We start from the raw sequence: 13,644 nt of genomic DNA, 5'->3' as shown, positions 1-13,644 counted from the left end.
ACAAACTGTAATCATATTGTTCCAGAGGGTTTATACAATTGTGTTGCACCGCACTAAGATAAATATCACTACTGAAAAAGCGACTTTTTCAAGGTCACAAATACCAACCAAAAAAAGACTTTTTGACTAATTTTTATGATGTTAATTTATTGTGTATCTGTTTTGGGTTAGTAGTTCTCTGATTTTTAGCCCTCAGTGAGTCTGTGTTTGGTGTAGGTTGTTTAGTTGAGACTACTGATATTTTTGTGGTAAATGTCTTTAGTGTTGCAATTTACTTAATTAATTTTTTTCCCTAAAAGTAATATTTCCCTACATGAATTTGTGGCTGGAGCCTATGTGAGGCTGCATTTTAGAAAATGTCAAGGAACATGTGGAAGAGTCACCTCTTCATTGCAAGACCAACACACAGAAATACACAAACTGACATAAAGAGGTCAAACTTTCCAACCAAAACGTACTTGACCTGCAGTTTTTAAGCATCCAGATCAACCCAAACATGACAAGAATCCTCATCCCATCTCCATTTGACATCAAATAGGTGCTGATTTTAAGGGTTTATATACACTTTATATCATTAACCTGACTGTGGGGACTTCAAAATGTGATGTGGTGAAGAAGACTGTCTGAGATGTTTGTTTCCTCCTATAGATGCAACAATTGTGTTAAAGGTTTCTGAATGACAGTTTCTGCTGTCATCAACACAACACTGACATTAAGGAAATAAAACAGTATGAATTTATCTGTTAAGAATTTTACTACCAACCTCCTTTCTGACATCTAAACATCATGACCATCACTTACAGTACAGAGGTCTATGCAGGTGACCATTTCCAAAAGTACTTTGCTGTTTATCTGTTGCTAAGTTTTGATTAAAGACATGTTTTGCATTTATTTGATGATAATTTACAAGTGTTTAAACCTTCAGTAACAAGGTTGAAAAGTTACAGTTTAATTTTCACTTTAACTGTATTGGTCTGATCTTTCATGGAAACAGGCTGTTTGTAAGAATCTTGCTTTAACTGTTGAAAACTTTATATCAGGAAACCCTTTGTTATGTTGGAGGTGTGTAAATGCTCTGGCAGCTGTTTCTATGTGGTGACCTCACAGCTGAGACATTTCAGAGTTATGTTGCTCTCTAGTGGTGATATAGGGAAAGACACACTCTGAGTCACAAGGTTCAGTGTACTCCTCTGTAGTAGTGTAAACTTTTTCTTTTATCCTCACACATTTTGACAACTGATAACATTTTAAAAAGTAAGCTCATGCTTTCTAGATATCAGGGACAAGCTTCACTAGAGTGTTTCCCAAAACTTGGAAGAAAACCTTCAAGCCTACACATCTGAACATTTGAGGTTTACACAGGTATGATGTAACAGGAAGACCTCTTAAGCAGGTTTTCAGGAAAATTGTATTTATTAATCAAATAAATTGAACAAGAATGACACTAGAAAATGTATCAGCCCCACTAGACAAAATGAAGTTCACCAAATAAAAAAAGAAGATAAGTGAAAAAATATTTTTTCTAATTCTCATTTGACCTTATGTACAGACAGGAGATAATTTCTATACCTAATGTATGTGACACATATAAGAGCTGTGACATCCAAAAAATCATGTTTTACATTCACCAGTGAAAAGATGATCAATTAACAATTCATAATTGATTATTAACTTGTAGATGTGGAGACAAACTTTATCTGAGGTGAAAACATTTAGCCAAAAACAGATCACATGACCTTAGAGAAGATGTATACTGTCACATAGACAAATCAATTTTGCCAGTTTGGCAATATGAAATAAAGTACATCTATCAGTACCACAGATAAAATCCTCATTAATCCTCTAACATCAATAATCTGAGCATTAACAATAATGTTACAATAACAATAACGTTTATCATCCGCATGACAAATACAGGACGTGAAGATGATAAATGTATAAGATACAAATATAAGCTCCAAGAAGTGTTATTGCTTTTATATGTGATTTTCATCACATATGGAGGAGTATCTAAATAATCAAAAATATATTTATATTGCGTAAAATCGTGGAAACGTTTACACATTGATGTTTAAAAAGAGTTACAGCTGTTACTTGGTGTGGAGGAGCAATGTGTGTTGGAAGACTAAAACAACTCAGATATTTATACTTTGGTTAAAGTGAGAGATGTTGAGATGCAGTGTTCAAACTGTAATCACAATGAAACAAAGAGAGAAACAAAAGCTATGTTTATTCAATCGTGGCCTCGTGCAGAATCTTCATTAGTGTTTCTAAAATGCAACTGTCAAACTAATTGTTAGTGAAAGCATGAGTAGTTGAACATTTAAAGTTTTAGGTTTGACTCCAGCGTTAGAAGCAGAGGTTAAAGTGCTGCATGTCTCCCATCATCATCAAAGACAGTACATCACATGACTAACTGACATGAAATTGATATCTGAAGACAAAAGATGCCCCACTGGAGTAACGTTGTAGCTCTTTGGTGTCTGGTAGCTGCTGCAGTGATTCATCTCCACCAAAGGTTTGAGGAAACAGCTGGACAGCAGCATCAGTTCTCTCCAGATGTTGTTACTCCTGCAGTGGAGGATTCACATCGACATTAATGCTTCTATCAGCTCTCAGATAATCTTCACAGATATCATTCTTCACTGCATCCACTGATGACCTGAAACTAAATAAAAATCTGATCTATGAATTCACACTTTAGTTTGATGTATCATGTGACTTTCTGACGGGTCCTGTGACGTCACATCTCAATATTCATTAAAACAAGTTTTGTTAATGAACATTTATGGTGCAAAATAGAATAAAATATTGAAGCCACAGCATCTTTATTTGAGTTCACTATTCTCGTCTAAATCTTTACTGGAAAGCTGCAAAGACAGAGTAACAAATAGAAAAGGATCTGGAATTATTAGTGGTCATATTATACAGTATTTGATTTAATATTATATGCAATATGTTTGATTTTGGTCCAGAATGTAAAACATTCAATCAGTATCCCATTAAAACCTCAGTGTCAGCTGTTTCCTGTAACTATACTGGATCACTTGACTGAGAATTTCTGTCAAATCAGCCAAACAGTTTTTTAACAAAGACAGACTTTCAGTATATTTATGAGAGTATTATATCAGTATACTGTAACTAGTTTCAGGAGGAGCAACAGACGTATTTTTCATACAGTATCTGCACAGTGTTGATGACATGATGAAATACTCACTGTGATCAGTTAAGAGCTGCATCTTTGACTGAAGATGGATCAGAGGATGACGAGTCTGAAGCTATAAAAGAAAAGCAAAGCGTTTAATTTAAACTATAAACTGCATTTATCTGTACATAGAGAGAGAGAGAGAGATAAACTGACATAATACTCAGAGTTTTCAGGCCTGAATCCTGAAATACAGATGAGAGATTACAATACTTCAAAATGTAAAATGTCAGAATTTATGAAAGCAAACAAATAAAACACTAATAAATGTTTTATAGAAACACTGTATTAATACCACTGATTTCCTCTTTTATTTTGAAAGATAAAAGAGTAACTCTTTAGTAGGAGGTCACGTTACTGAACATCAGCCAGGTTACACTGTTATTTGTTGTTAAAATGACTTGATGATGAGTAAAAATATGATTGTCTCACACCATTATCTCTCCTTCTCCAGATGAAGACTCCAGTGATGCAGACTGCCAGGAGCAGCAGCAGTCCTACAACACCTCCAATAACAGGACCAGCAGGGAACTCTGAGGGAGAAACTGGAACCAGAACAAAACATTCACAGTGCATCAAGGGCATGCCAATGCACTTCTGGTATTTTCACCTATAATAATGTATGATAATCATACATCATTATTGACGATCACGTTTCTTATTTTCATCCCCTTAAAACACAGGACTTTCCCCGTCGTGACACACAGACAGTTTGGGAATCCTGTGAGAGTTTTCTACTGAGGAAACTTATTATTGTCCAGGATGTGCAGAGTTGTAAATATGAGTACAGCAGCTCAATTATACTGCCAAAAGCAGATGATGTCTCTTTTTAGGTGAAATTAATGTTACTGGACATGTTGATGTGATGGTTTAATTTGGCATCACAATAATTCATACAATGATCATCTGCAGGTGAAAACCACCTTAGAGCTTCAGACCTCTGTGTGTCCATCCTGTGTCTATGTTGTACCTGTTCCCTGTCTTTGTTGTATTACACCTTTTGTGTTTTTGTTATTGTAATACTAAAGCTTTGTTCTTTATGTTTTTCATCCTGTCATCTTTGAGTTGATCACCCTGTCCTCCCTGAAAGCTCTTGCTCTCTCCTGCATGGTCACATGTTTCCTCAGATCAGCAACAGTTCTAGTTTGTTCTTACTGTTTAATAAATCTTATTTTCACATACAAACAGTAGATTGTCTTGTGAGTAATCCCATGACAGTGCAATAAATAAAATACAAGTACAGTAAAAATGTGGTCTAGCATTTTGCATGTTGTGTTTCTTTTTTCTGAAATTATTCTTCATGTTTAATTTGGTTACATTTGTGACAGACCTGTGCTCCTAATCATTTGCTGGCACACCACTAGATTTGAACTGTTTTTTGTTGCATTCACTAAAGTAATTTTTAGTAGGTCATGTGCATAATGTAACAAGTAAGAAACAATATTTATTTGAATGAGCAGAACAGCAGTTTTGTTTGTTAACCCTGTAATTAACTAACCTTCAGCTCCAGAAAGTCAAGATTGTTTCAAACTCATTCAAATTGTAAAATCAGAGCTCAGGTTTAACATCTTCTAAATGTTCATGGCAAATTACATGTATACATTACATAAACATAGTAAAGTCAGTATTCCAGTCTTACCCCAGTTGGTTCTGATCACTTTTTTGTCCAGTTTGGTGACGATGTCGTTCTTTGCACCAGAGAGATAAAACACACATTCGTACCTCCTCCAGTCTTCAGGTGTGACTGATGAAAGGTTCAGGTCAACACTCATCTGGAAGGATCCATCATGGTTGGGGAGGAGCTCTCCGTGTTCCACGTCCTCATGAAGCTCCTCTCCATCTTTCCTCCAGAACATCATGGCTCTGTGAGGGTAGAAACCTGTAGCGTGGCAGCTGACTGGAGAGGAGGGAGTCTTCTGGAGGAGAGACACTGAGGGAAGCTCTGAAGAGATAAATGGTGAGGGGTGTGGGAGGGAGGTTAGAAACAGAAGATGCATTTAAATATAGTTGTGTCCATGAAACTACATCAGGTCATGTGATTCTACCTGTTCTCAGCAGAGAGCTCTTCCCAAGGTCCAAATATCTCTTCACAAACTCAGGGCACTGCTGGGTGAGGAAGTAGTTCCACCTTTCATTGAGAGCTCTATCTCTGTCCCACTTGTGTTTGGTGATGACAGCTTGTGGTCTTAGAGCGATCCATGTCAGTGTCTTCAGGTCAAATACTATGAAGTCTTCTCCATCATAACCAAACTGAATAAACCCATTAACCTCTCCAGTCTCATCATCCCATTCACAGCCGCTCATCCTCTGGAAGATGTGGACACCTGAGACAGAGACAGAGAGCAGAGTGAGATCCCACAGAGGGTTACAGGTGGCTGGAGCCTATGTGAGGCTGCAGTTTAGAAAATGTCAAGCAACATGTGGAAGAGTCACCTCTTCATTGCAAGACCAACACACAGAAATACAAGGGGTCAAACTTTCCAACCAAAACGTACTTGACCTGCAGTTTTTAAGCATCCAGATCAAACCAAACATGACAAGAAGGGCAACACACACACACACACACACACACGCACACGCACACACACACACACACATACACACACGCACGCACACACACACACACACACACACACACACGCACACACACACACATACGCACACACACATGCACACACACACACACACACGCGCACACACACACACACACACACATGCACACGCACACACACACAGACACACACACAGACACACACACAGACACACACACACGCACACGCACACACACACACACACACACATACACACACGCACGCACACACACACACACACACACAGACACACACACAGACACACAGACACACACACACACACACACACACACACACACGCACACATACACATACACACAGACACACGCACACACATACACACACGCACACACAGACACACGCATACACACACGCGCACACACACACACATACATACACACACAGACACACGTACGCACACACACACACATACACACACACGCGCACACACACACGCACTAACACACACACACGCACGCATGCACACACGCACACACACACATGCACGCACGCACATACACACACGCACACGCATGCACAGACAGACATACACACATGCGTGCACACACGCACACACACACACATACACACACGCACGCATACACACACGCACACATACACACACACGCACACACACATACATACACACGCATGCACGCATACACACACACGCACACACACGCGCACATACACACACACACACACACACACACACACACACACACACACGCATGCACGCATACACACACACACACACACACACAGAGGCCATGATTCAAATGTAGAACCCTTTTGCTCAGTTTTTCAGTGAATTCAGCACATAGCTACCAGGGAAACTATATATAATATTAATATTGACGACCCATTTTGAAAGAGTCCCTCACATTACATGGCTGGTAATAGAGGGAGAGATATGAGTGAAGAATATATGCACATTTAGTAAACTGTGTATGTGTTTGGACATGTGAACATGTGTGTTTATAGTGGAACTATATGTGTTTGCTATTTGACAAAAAACACAACTTTACATTTTGACAGTATTTTTACTTACCTTCAGTTTGGTTCAGTTGCTGCTTCAAAATGTCAATGTGAGGTTTGTAGTAATATTGGTTTAATAAACACCTCTGAGTGCACCACTCCAAGTGTTGTGGATCATCTTCAAACATTTTTTTTGACCAATCCTGTTTGGCTTCCACTGTGTTAATGATGCTGTCACAGTAACCCCATTGAACTTCATCAACCAACGCAACACCCACATAATCTGGGAAGTTTTTGACTCCAGAGGACATTGTGGTGAAAAGCTTCAGTGAATGTTTCCCTGTAAGAGAAAGAAGTTTTAAGGGTTTTTAAGTTCATTTTTTTATAATCATGCATTTATCTATACTTGTGATAATGACATTTAATTACATTAAATATTTTGCCCAGCATGAAACCTCAGACACAAAGTTAGTGATGAGCTGGTGATGAAAGTAGAACATCTACCAACCTAAGAGCCAGATATTATACTTGGAATGATTGAGACTAAACAAAAGATAAAAAGAGAGTGAATATTGACCTTCCATTGGCCAGACAGCCAAAAACACAACTCAAAACATAAATGAATGCTGGATATGTTAATAGGCAATTTTTTGTTGGCACATTTGCCATAATGACTAAGACAGCTTTATTAACCTTACTGATCATCATTTTATATAAGGTTAGTAATGACTACATATACATTCAAGTGTAAATCTAATCAAAATGTTAAATCTTGATATAAATATCTGTACACTGCTATGAGATTCCTGAAAGTGGAACAACATATGGTGAGCAAAGCATATGAATTACAACTATTTATCAGTGTTTTCTCTAATTTGCCTTATTTTGCTTGAATAATGAAAAATATCTTAATCTGTACAAATTTTGTCATTTTATTATATTATTTAATTTGATTAATTACATTTAAAAAAAATCTGATCTGTGTTTAGTCAGTCTGGTGGAAAAAAACAAAACAACATTGTACAAAACTGATAAAATAATTTCAGAAATGTGACTTTGGTGAATAATGTTTAATAACCTCAAACCAAGAGGGAACAAAAGCCAACTAAATCAGGCCTAGGTCAGTGATGATTACAAGATAAAGAACTCATAATTGCAAAATAGTTTTCTGATGAATTCATATTAACCAGATACTTCCTCTCAATGATGAGGTAAATATCTTCAACATAATATAGCTATTAGTTATACATTTAATCCTACTATAGGAGATGCTACATTATTATGACAACAAATTATTTGAAGAAAATATCTCTCCAGTTTTTTCTGCTCTTAATGCAATGTGCCTCCATACCAATCAATATCATTTATTGACTTTAATCAATAATTAATCAGCAGTGAACAGACATGTCAAAATCTGAGGTATGTTAAGCTCTGCAGTAAATGTACAGTTATATTTAAAAGAGATACTGCAATATGATAAATATTTGTGAAATTGTGCTTTACTACATGATGCTGGTACATTAAGCTGCAGTTAATAGTCTAAGTGAGAATCATTACACTTAATGAAAGACCAACATCGTCTGAAGCAGAAGGTCATACTCAAGTATCTCCTCTTGTGTCACATAGACTCCACACATGCAGTTATTAAAGTGTTAATACATTTTTTTTTAGACAGATTTGGAATATCTGTAGTTTTAAAATACAATGAAACGTGGACTAGCCCATGATTTACGCCTTGGCTTATAGTTTTCACATTATTATGTTATAAGTTAATGTTGTATTCCTGTCTTGCAACACTCTTGTAATCTACAGTACAGCACTGGCCATTAGAAGGTGTAAATGTAATGAGAATATTACTTTGAAATCACAGTTACAGTCACAAAGGTCTTCTTATGAAACATTAAATTCATTGATGTCATTCACTGTGTATTTAAAACAAATCCAGATAAAAAATGTAAAGACTCCTTTATTAAAGTAAAACTTGAGGTATGTGCTTTGAGGTTTCAACTTAATTCTTGTTCTGGGAATAATTATACTATTATAACATATTATATCATATTACGCCTAGATTATATTATACTGCAGTACAGAATCTATAATCTGAGTAAACATTTGTTACAGTTTTATTTTTTATATTTAAATTCATTTCAATGAATGACACTGTTCAATAAAGTCAAAGGAAATAATCCGATACACAGCCAGATGTTAACAACATACAGAACATCAGTACTGGACAGAAACTGTTATTTCTGCAAAACCCCAAATATATTCAGCTTCAGTGACACCTGAACGGCATTATTGGTTAGATTCATAGATTAATTTAACATGTTTCAGACCTGAATTAATCTCATTAATAGCTGTATTTCATTGGACATCTCAGTAGTTTTTGTAACAGATATGAGAGAGAAGTAAAAGTAGAGAATACAGTACTAGTCAGAAGTTTGGACACACTTTCTCATTCAAGAGAATGGGAAGACCTCTCACAAGTTACACTTGTTAAAACCACAAAAATATTAACTAGCAGTGAATAGACATGTTTAAATCTGAAGTATGTTGATCTCTGCAGTAAATGTGCAGTTTATGAATAGGGTGCAATTATATTTTAAAATATAAATATAACTGCTGAAATAGAAGTTACATAACTATTCAAGAAAGATTATTCAGTTACCTGGAGATGCAACATGGCAAAAGAGAAGCAACAACATGAAATCCTTCATCTTGATTTGATACAGACATTAAAAAACACTGTGATGGAAGAAAGACTGTTAACAGTGTGTACAGTCAAATGAAATGACCAATAGAAATTATAAATAGCTGTGCATCATGTGTTACCAGGAGGAGTAAATTCAATATCTGACTGGCTGATCAGATTCAACAGGAAAATGCAGGAAATGTGTTTTTTTGTTTTGTTATTTACAAGAATTTTAATAGCATGTAGTGACATGAGCAGCTGTTTAAAGTCATATAACACAATTTATTCAATGAGGCAGTTTAAAGTGTTTTATAACCCGACTGTGGGGGAGGAAGTGTTGATGGTGGAAATGCTCTAGCAGCTGTTTCTCTGTGGTGACCTCACAGCTGAGACATTTCAGAGTTATGTTGCTCTCTAGTGGTAAAAGAGGAAAAAACACCCTCTGAGTCACAAGGTTCAGTGTACTCCTTCATTAACAAATGAAAATTTGCGGTATGTGTGTGTGTGTGTGTGTGTGTGTGTGTGTTTGCAGTATTGTAAACTTTTTCTTTTATCTTCACACATTTTGACAACTGATATTTTTTTATAGTAAGCTCATGCTTTCCAGATATCAGGGACAAGCTTCACTAGAGTGTTTCCCAAAACTTGGAAGAAAACCTTTAAGCCTACACATCTGAACATTTGAGATAAACACAGGTATGATGTAACAGGAAGACTTCTTAAGCAGGTTTTCAGGAGAATTTTATTTATTAATTGAAGGTAATTATAAATACTATTAGAACAAATAAGAACAAAAATGACACTAGAAAATGTTGCAGCTGCTCTAGACAAAATGAAGTTCACCAAAATATCATGTTTTTTACATTCACCAATAAATAGATGATCAATTAACAATTCATAATTAATCTTTAACTTGTAGATGATGTAAAGACAAACTTTAACTGCAGTGAACACATTTAGCCAAAAACAGATCACATGACCTTAGAGAAGACGTAAACTGTCATGTAGACAAATCAATTTTGCCATTTTTGCAATATGAAATAAAGTACATCAGTCAGTACCACAGATAAGACCCTCATTAATCCTTTAACATCAATAATCTGAGCATTAACAATAATGTTACAATGACATTAACATTTATCATCTGCATGACAAATACAGGACATGTGAAGATGACAAATGTATAAGATACAAATATAAGCTCTAAGAAGTGTTATTGCTTTAATATGTGAGTTTCAATGAAAGGAGGAGTGTCTAAATATTCAAAAATGTATTTATGTTGTGTAAAATTGTGGAAACATTTACAAGTTTATGTGTAAAAAGAGTTACAAATGTTACTTGGAGTGGAGGAGCTATGTGTGTTGGAAGACTAAGACATAAATCACACATAAGTAGTTGAACATTAAAAGTTGTAGGTTTGAGTCTTTGAATATATATGCATTGCATAGACTAACATTTAATGTGACTGCACACACACACACACACACACACACACACACACACACACACACACACATACACACACACACATAACATTACTGATTTTAAAAGAGGACAGCTATAAGGATACACTCACTAATGGTTGTTAAAGCTCAAAAACAGGTGCAAGTTAACCCACATTGGACATGACTAACTGATATGAATTTGATATCTGAAGACAAAAGATGCCCCACTGGAGTAACGTTGTGGCTCTTTGGTGTCTGGTAGCTGCTGCAGTGATTCATCTCCACCAAAGGTTTGAGGAAACAGCTGGACAGCAGCATCAGTTCTCTCCAGATGTTGTTACTCCTGCAGTGGAGGATTCACATCAACATTAATGCTTCTATCAGCTCTCAGATAATCTTCACAGATATCATTCTTCACTGCATCCACTGATGACCTGAAACTCATAAATCCGATCTATGAATTCACACTTTAGTTTGATGTATCATGTGACTTTCTGACGAGTCCTGTGATGTCACATCTCAATATTCATTAAAACAAGTTTTGTTAATGAACATTTATGGTGCAAAATAGAATAAAATATTGAAGCCACAGCATCTTTATTTGAGTTCACTATTCTCCTCTAAATCTTTACTGGAAAGCTGCAAAGACAGAGTAACAAATAAAAAGGGACCTGGAATTATTAGTGGTCATATTATACAGTAAATATATGTTTGATTTTAGTCCAAAATATAAAATTTTAATCAGTATTACATTAAAACCTCAGTGTCAGCTGTTTCCTGTAACTATACTGGATCACAGAGAAATTCTGCCAAATCAGACAAACAGTTTTTTAACAAAGACAGACTTTCAGTATATTTATGAGAGTATTATATCAGTATACTGTAGCTAGTTTCAGGAGGAGCAACAGACAGATTCTTCATACAGTATCTGCACAGTGTTGATGACATGATGAAATACTCACTGTGATCAGTTAAGAGCTGCATCTCTGACTGAAGATGGATCAGAGGATGATGAGTCTGAAGCTATAAAGTAAAAACAAATACAAATATCAAAACAGTAATTCAATTCAAACGATTAACTGCATGTATTTGTACATAGAGAGAGAGAAATAAACTGACAGAATACTCACAGTTTGCAGGCCTGAATCCTGAAATACAGATGAGAGATTATAACATTTCAAAATTTAAAATGTCAGAATTTTGAAAGCAAACAAAGAAAACACTAATAAATGTTTTATAGAAACACTGTATTAATTTCACTGATTTCTGCTTTTCAAGCTACTGAACATCAGCCAGGTTACACTGTTATTTGTTGTTAAAATGACTTGATGATGAGTAAAAGTATGTTTGTCTCTCACCATTATCTCTCCTTCTCCAGATGAAGACTCCAGTGATGCAGACTGCCAGGAGCAGCAACAGTCCTACAACACCTCCAATAACAGGACCAGCAGGGAACTCTGAGGGAGAAACAGGAACCAGAACAAAACATTCACAGTGCATCAAGGGCATGCCAATGCATTTTTGGTATTTTCACCTTTAATAATGTATGATAATCATACATCATTATTGATGATCATGTTTCTTATTTTCATACCATTAAAACACAGGACTTTCCCGTCGTGACACACAGACAGTTTGGGAATCCTGTGAGAGTTTTCTACTGAGGAAACTTATTATTGTCCAGGATGTGCAGAGTTGTTAATGTGAGTACAGCAGCTCAATTATACTGCCAAAAGCAGATGATGTCTCTTTCTAGGTGAAATTAATGTTACTGGACATGTTGATGTGATGGTTTAATTTGGCATCACAATAATTCATACAATGACCATCTGCAGGTGAAAACCACCTTAGTGCTTCAGACCTCTGTGTGTCCATCCTGTGTCTATGTTGTACCTGTTCCCTGTCTTTGTTGTATTACACCTTTTGTGTTTTTGTTATTGTAATACTAAAGCTTTGTTCTTTATGTTTTTCATCCTGTCATCTTTGAGTTGATCACCCTGTCCTCCCTGAAAGCTCTTGCTCTCTCCTGCATGGTCACATGTTTCCTCAGATCAGCAACAGTTCTAGTTTGTTCTTACTTTTTAAAATAAATCTTATTTTCACATACAAACAGTAGATTGTCTTGTGAGTAATCCCATGACAGTGCAATAAATAAAATACAAGTAAAGTAAAAATGTGGTCTAGCATTTTGCATATTGTGTTTTTTTTTCTGAAATTATGTTTTATGTTTAATTTGGTTAGATTTGTGACAGACCTGTGCTCCTAATCATTTGCTGGCACACCACTAGATTTGAACTGTTTTTTGTTCATGTGCATAATGTAACAAGTAAGAAACAATATTTATTTGAATGAGGAGAACAGCAGTTTTGTTTGTTAACCCTGTAATTAACTAACCTTCAGCTCCAGAAAGTCAAGATTGTTTCAAACTCATTGACAAATTACATTTATACATTAAATAAACATTGTAAAGTCAGTATTCCAGTCTTACCCCAGTTGGTTCTGATCACTGCTTTGTCCAGTTTGGTGATGATGTCGTTCTTTGCACCAGAGAGATGAAACACACATTCGTACCTCCTCCAGTCTTCAGGTGTGACTGATGAAAGGTTCAGATCAACACTCATCTGGAAGGATCCATCATGGTTGGGGAGGATCTCTCCATGTTCCACGTCCTCATGAAGCTCCTCTCCATCTTTCCTCCAGAACATCATGGCTCTGTGAGGGTAGAAACCTGTA

At 36.1% G+C, this 13,644-nt stretch overlaps 1 protein-coding gene across 1 annotated transcript; it reads right to left on the bottom strand.

Annotated features, from left to right (window-relative positions):
- Nucleotides 1-3,222: 3,222 nt before the first annotated feature.
- On the bottom strand, nt 3,223-7,085 carry LOC137198607 (major histocompatibility complex class I-related gene protein-like). The gene is made up of 5 exons (XM_067612457.1): nt 6,848-7,085; nt 5,251-5,529; nt 4,818-5,147; nt 3,640-3,711; nt 3,223-3,278 (listed from the first exon to the last, which is right to left on the bottom strand). The coding sequence occupies exons 1-5, from the start codon at nt 7,083-7,085 to the stop codon at nt 3,223-3,225; spliced, it is 975 nt and encodes a 324-aa protein (XP_067468558.1).
- Between the last annotated feature and the right edge of the window lie 6,559 nt (nt 7,086-13,644).

This window comes from Thunnus thynnus, chromosome 15 (assembly GCF_963924715.1).
Source record: "Thunnus thynnus chromosome 15, fThuThy2.1, whole genome shotgun sequence".
Classification (NCBI taxonomy): Eukaryota; Metazoa; Chordata; class Actinopteri; order Scombriformes; family Scombridae; genus Thunnus; species Thunnus thynnus.
The sequence above is the reverse complement of the archived record's forward strand: the minus strand, read 5'-3'. Positions and strand labels throughout refer to the sequence as shown.

What these genes read in the sequence shown, in the direction of transcription:
- LOC137198607 (XM_067612457.1), bottom strand. Translation starts at nt 7,085, where the DNA reads ATGTCCTCTGGAGTCAAAAACTTCCCAGATTATGTGGGTGTTGCGTTG. An exon ending in GAGCTCTCTGCTGAGAACAG is followed by an intron (nt 5,148 to 5,250) that starts GTAGAATCACAT and finishes TTATCTCTTCAG; the next exon opens with AGCTTCCCTCAGTGTCTCTC. An exon ending in TGGAATACTGACTTTACTAT is followed by an intron (nt 3,712 to 4,817) that starts GTTTATGTAATG and finishes CTGTTATTGGAG; the next exon opens with GTGTTGTAGGACTGCTGCTG.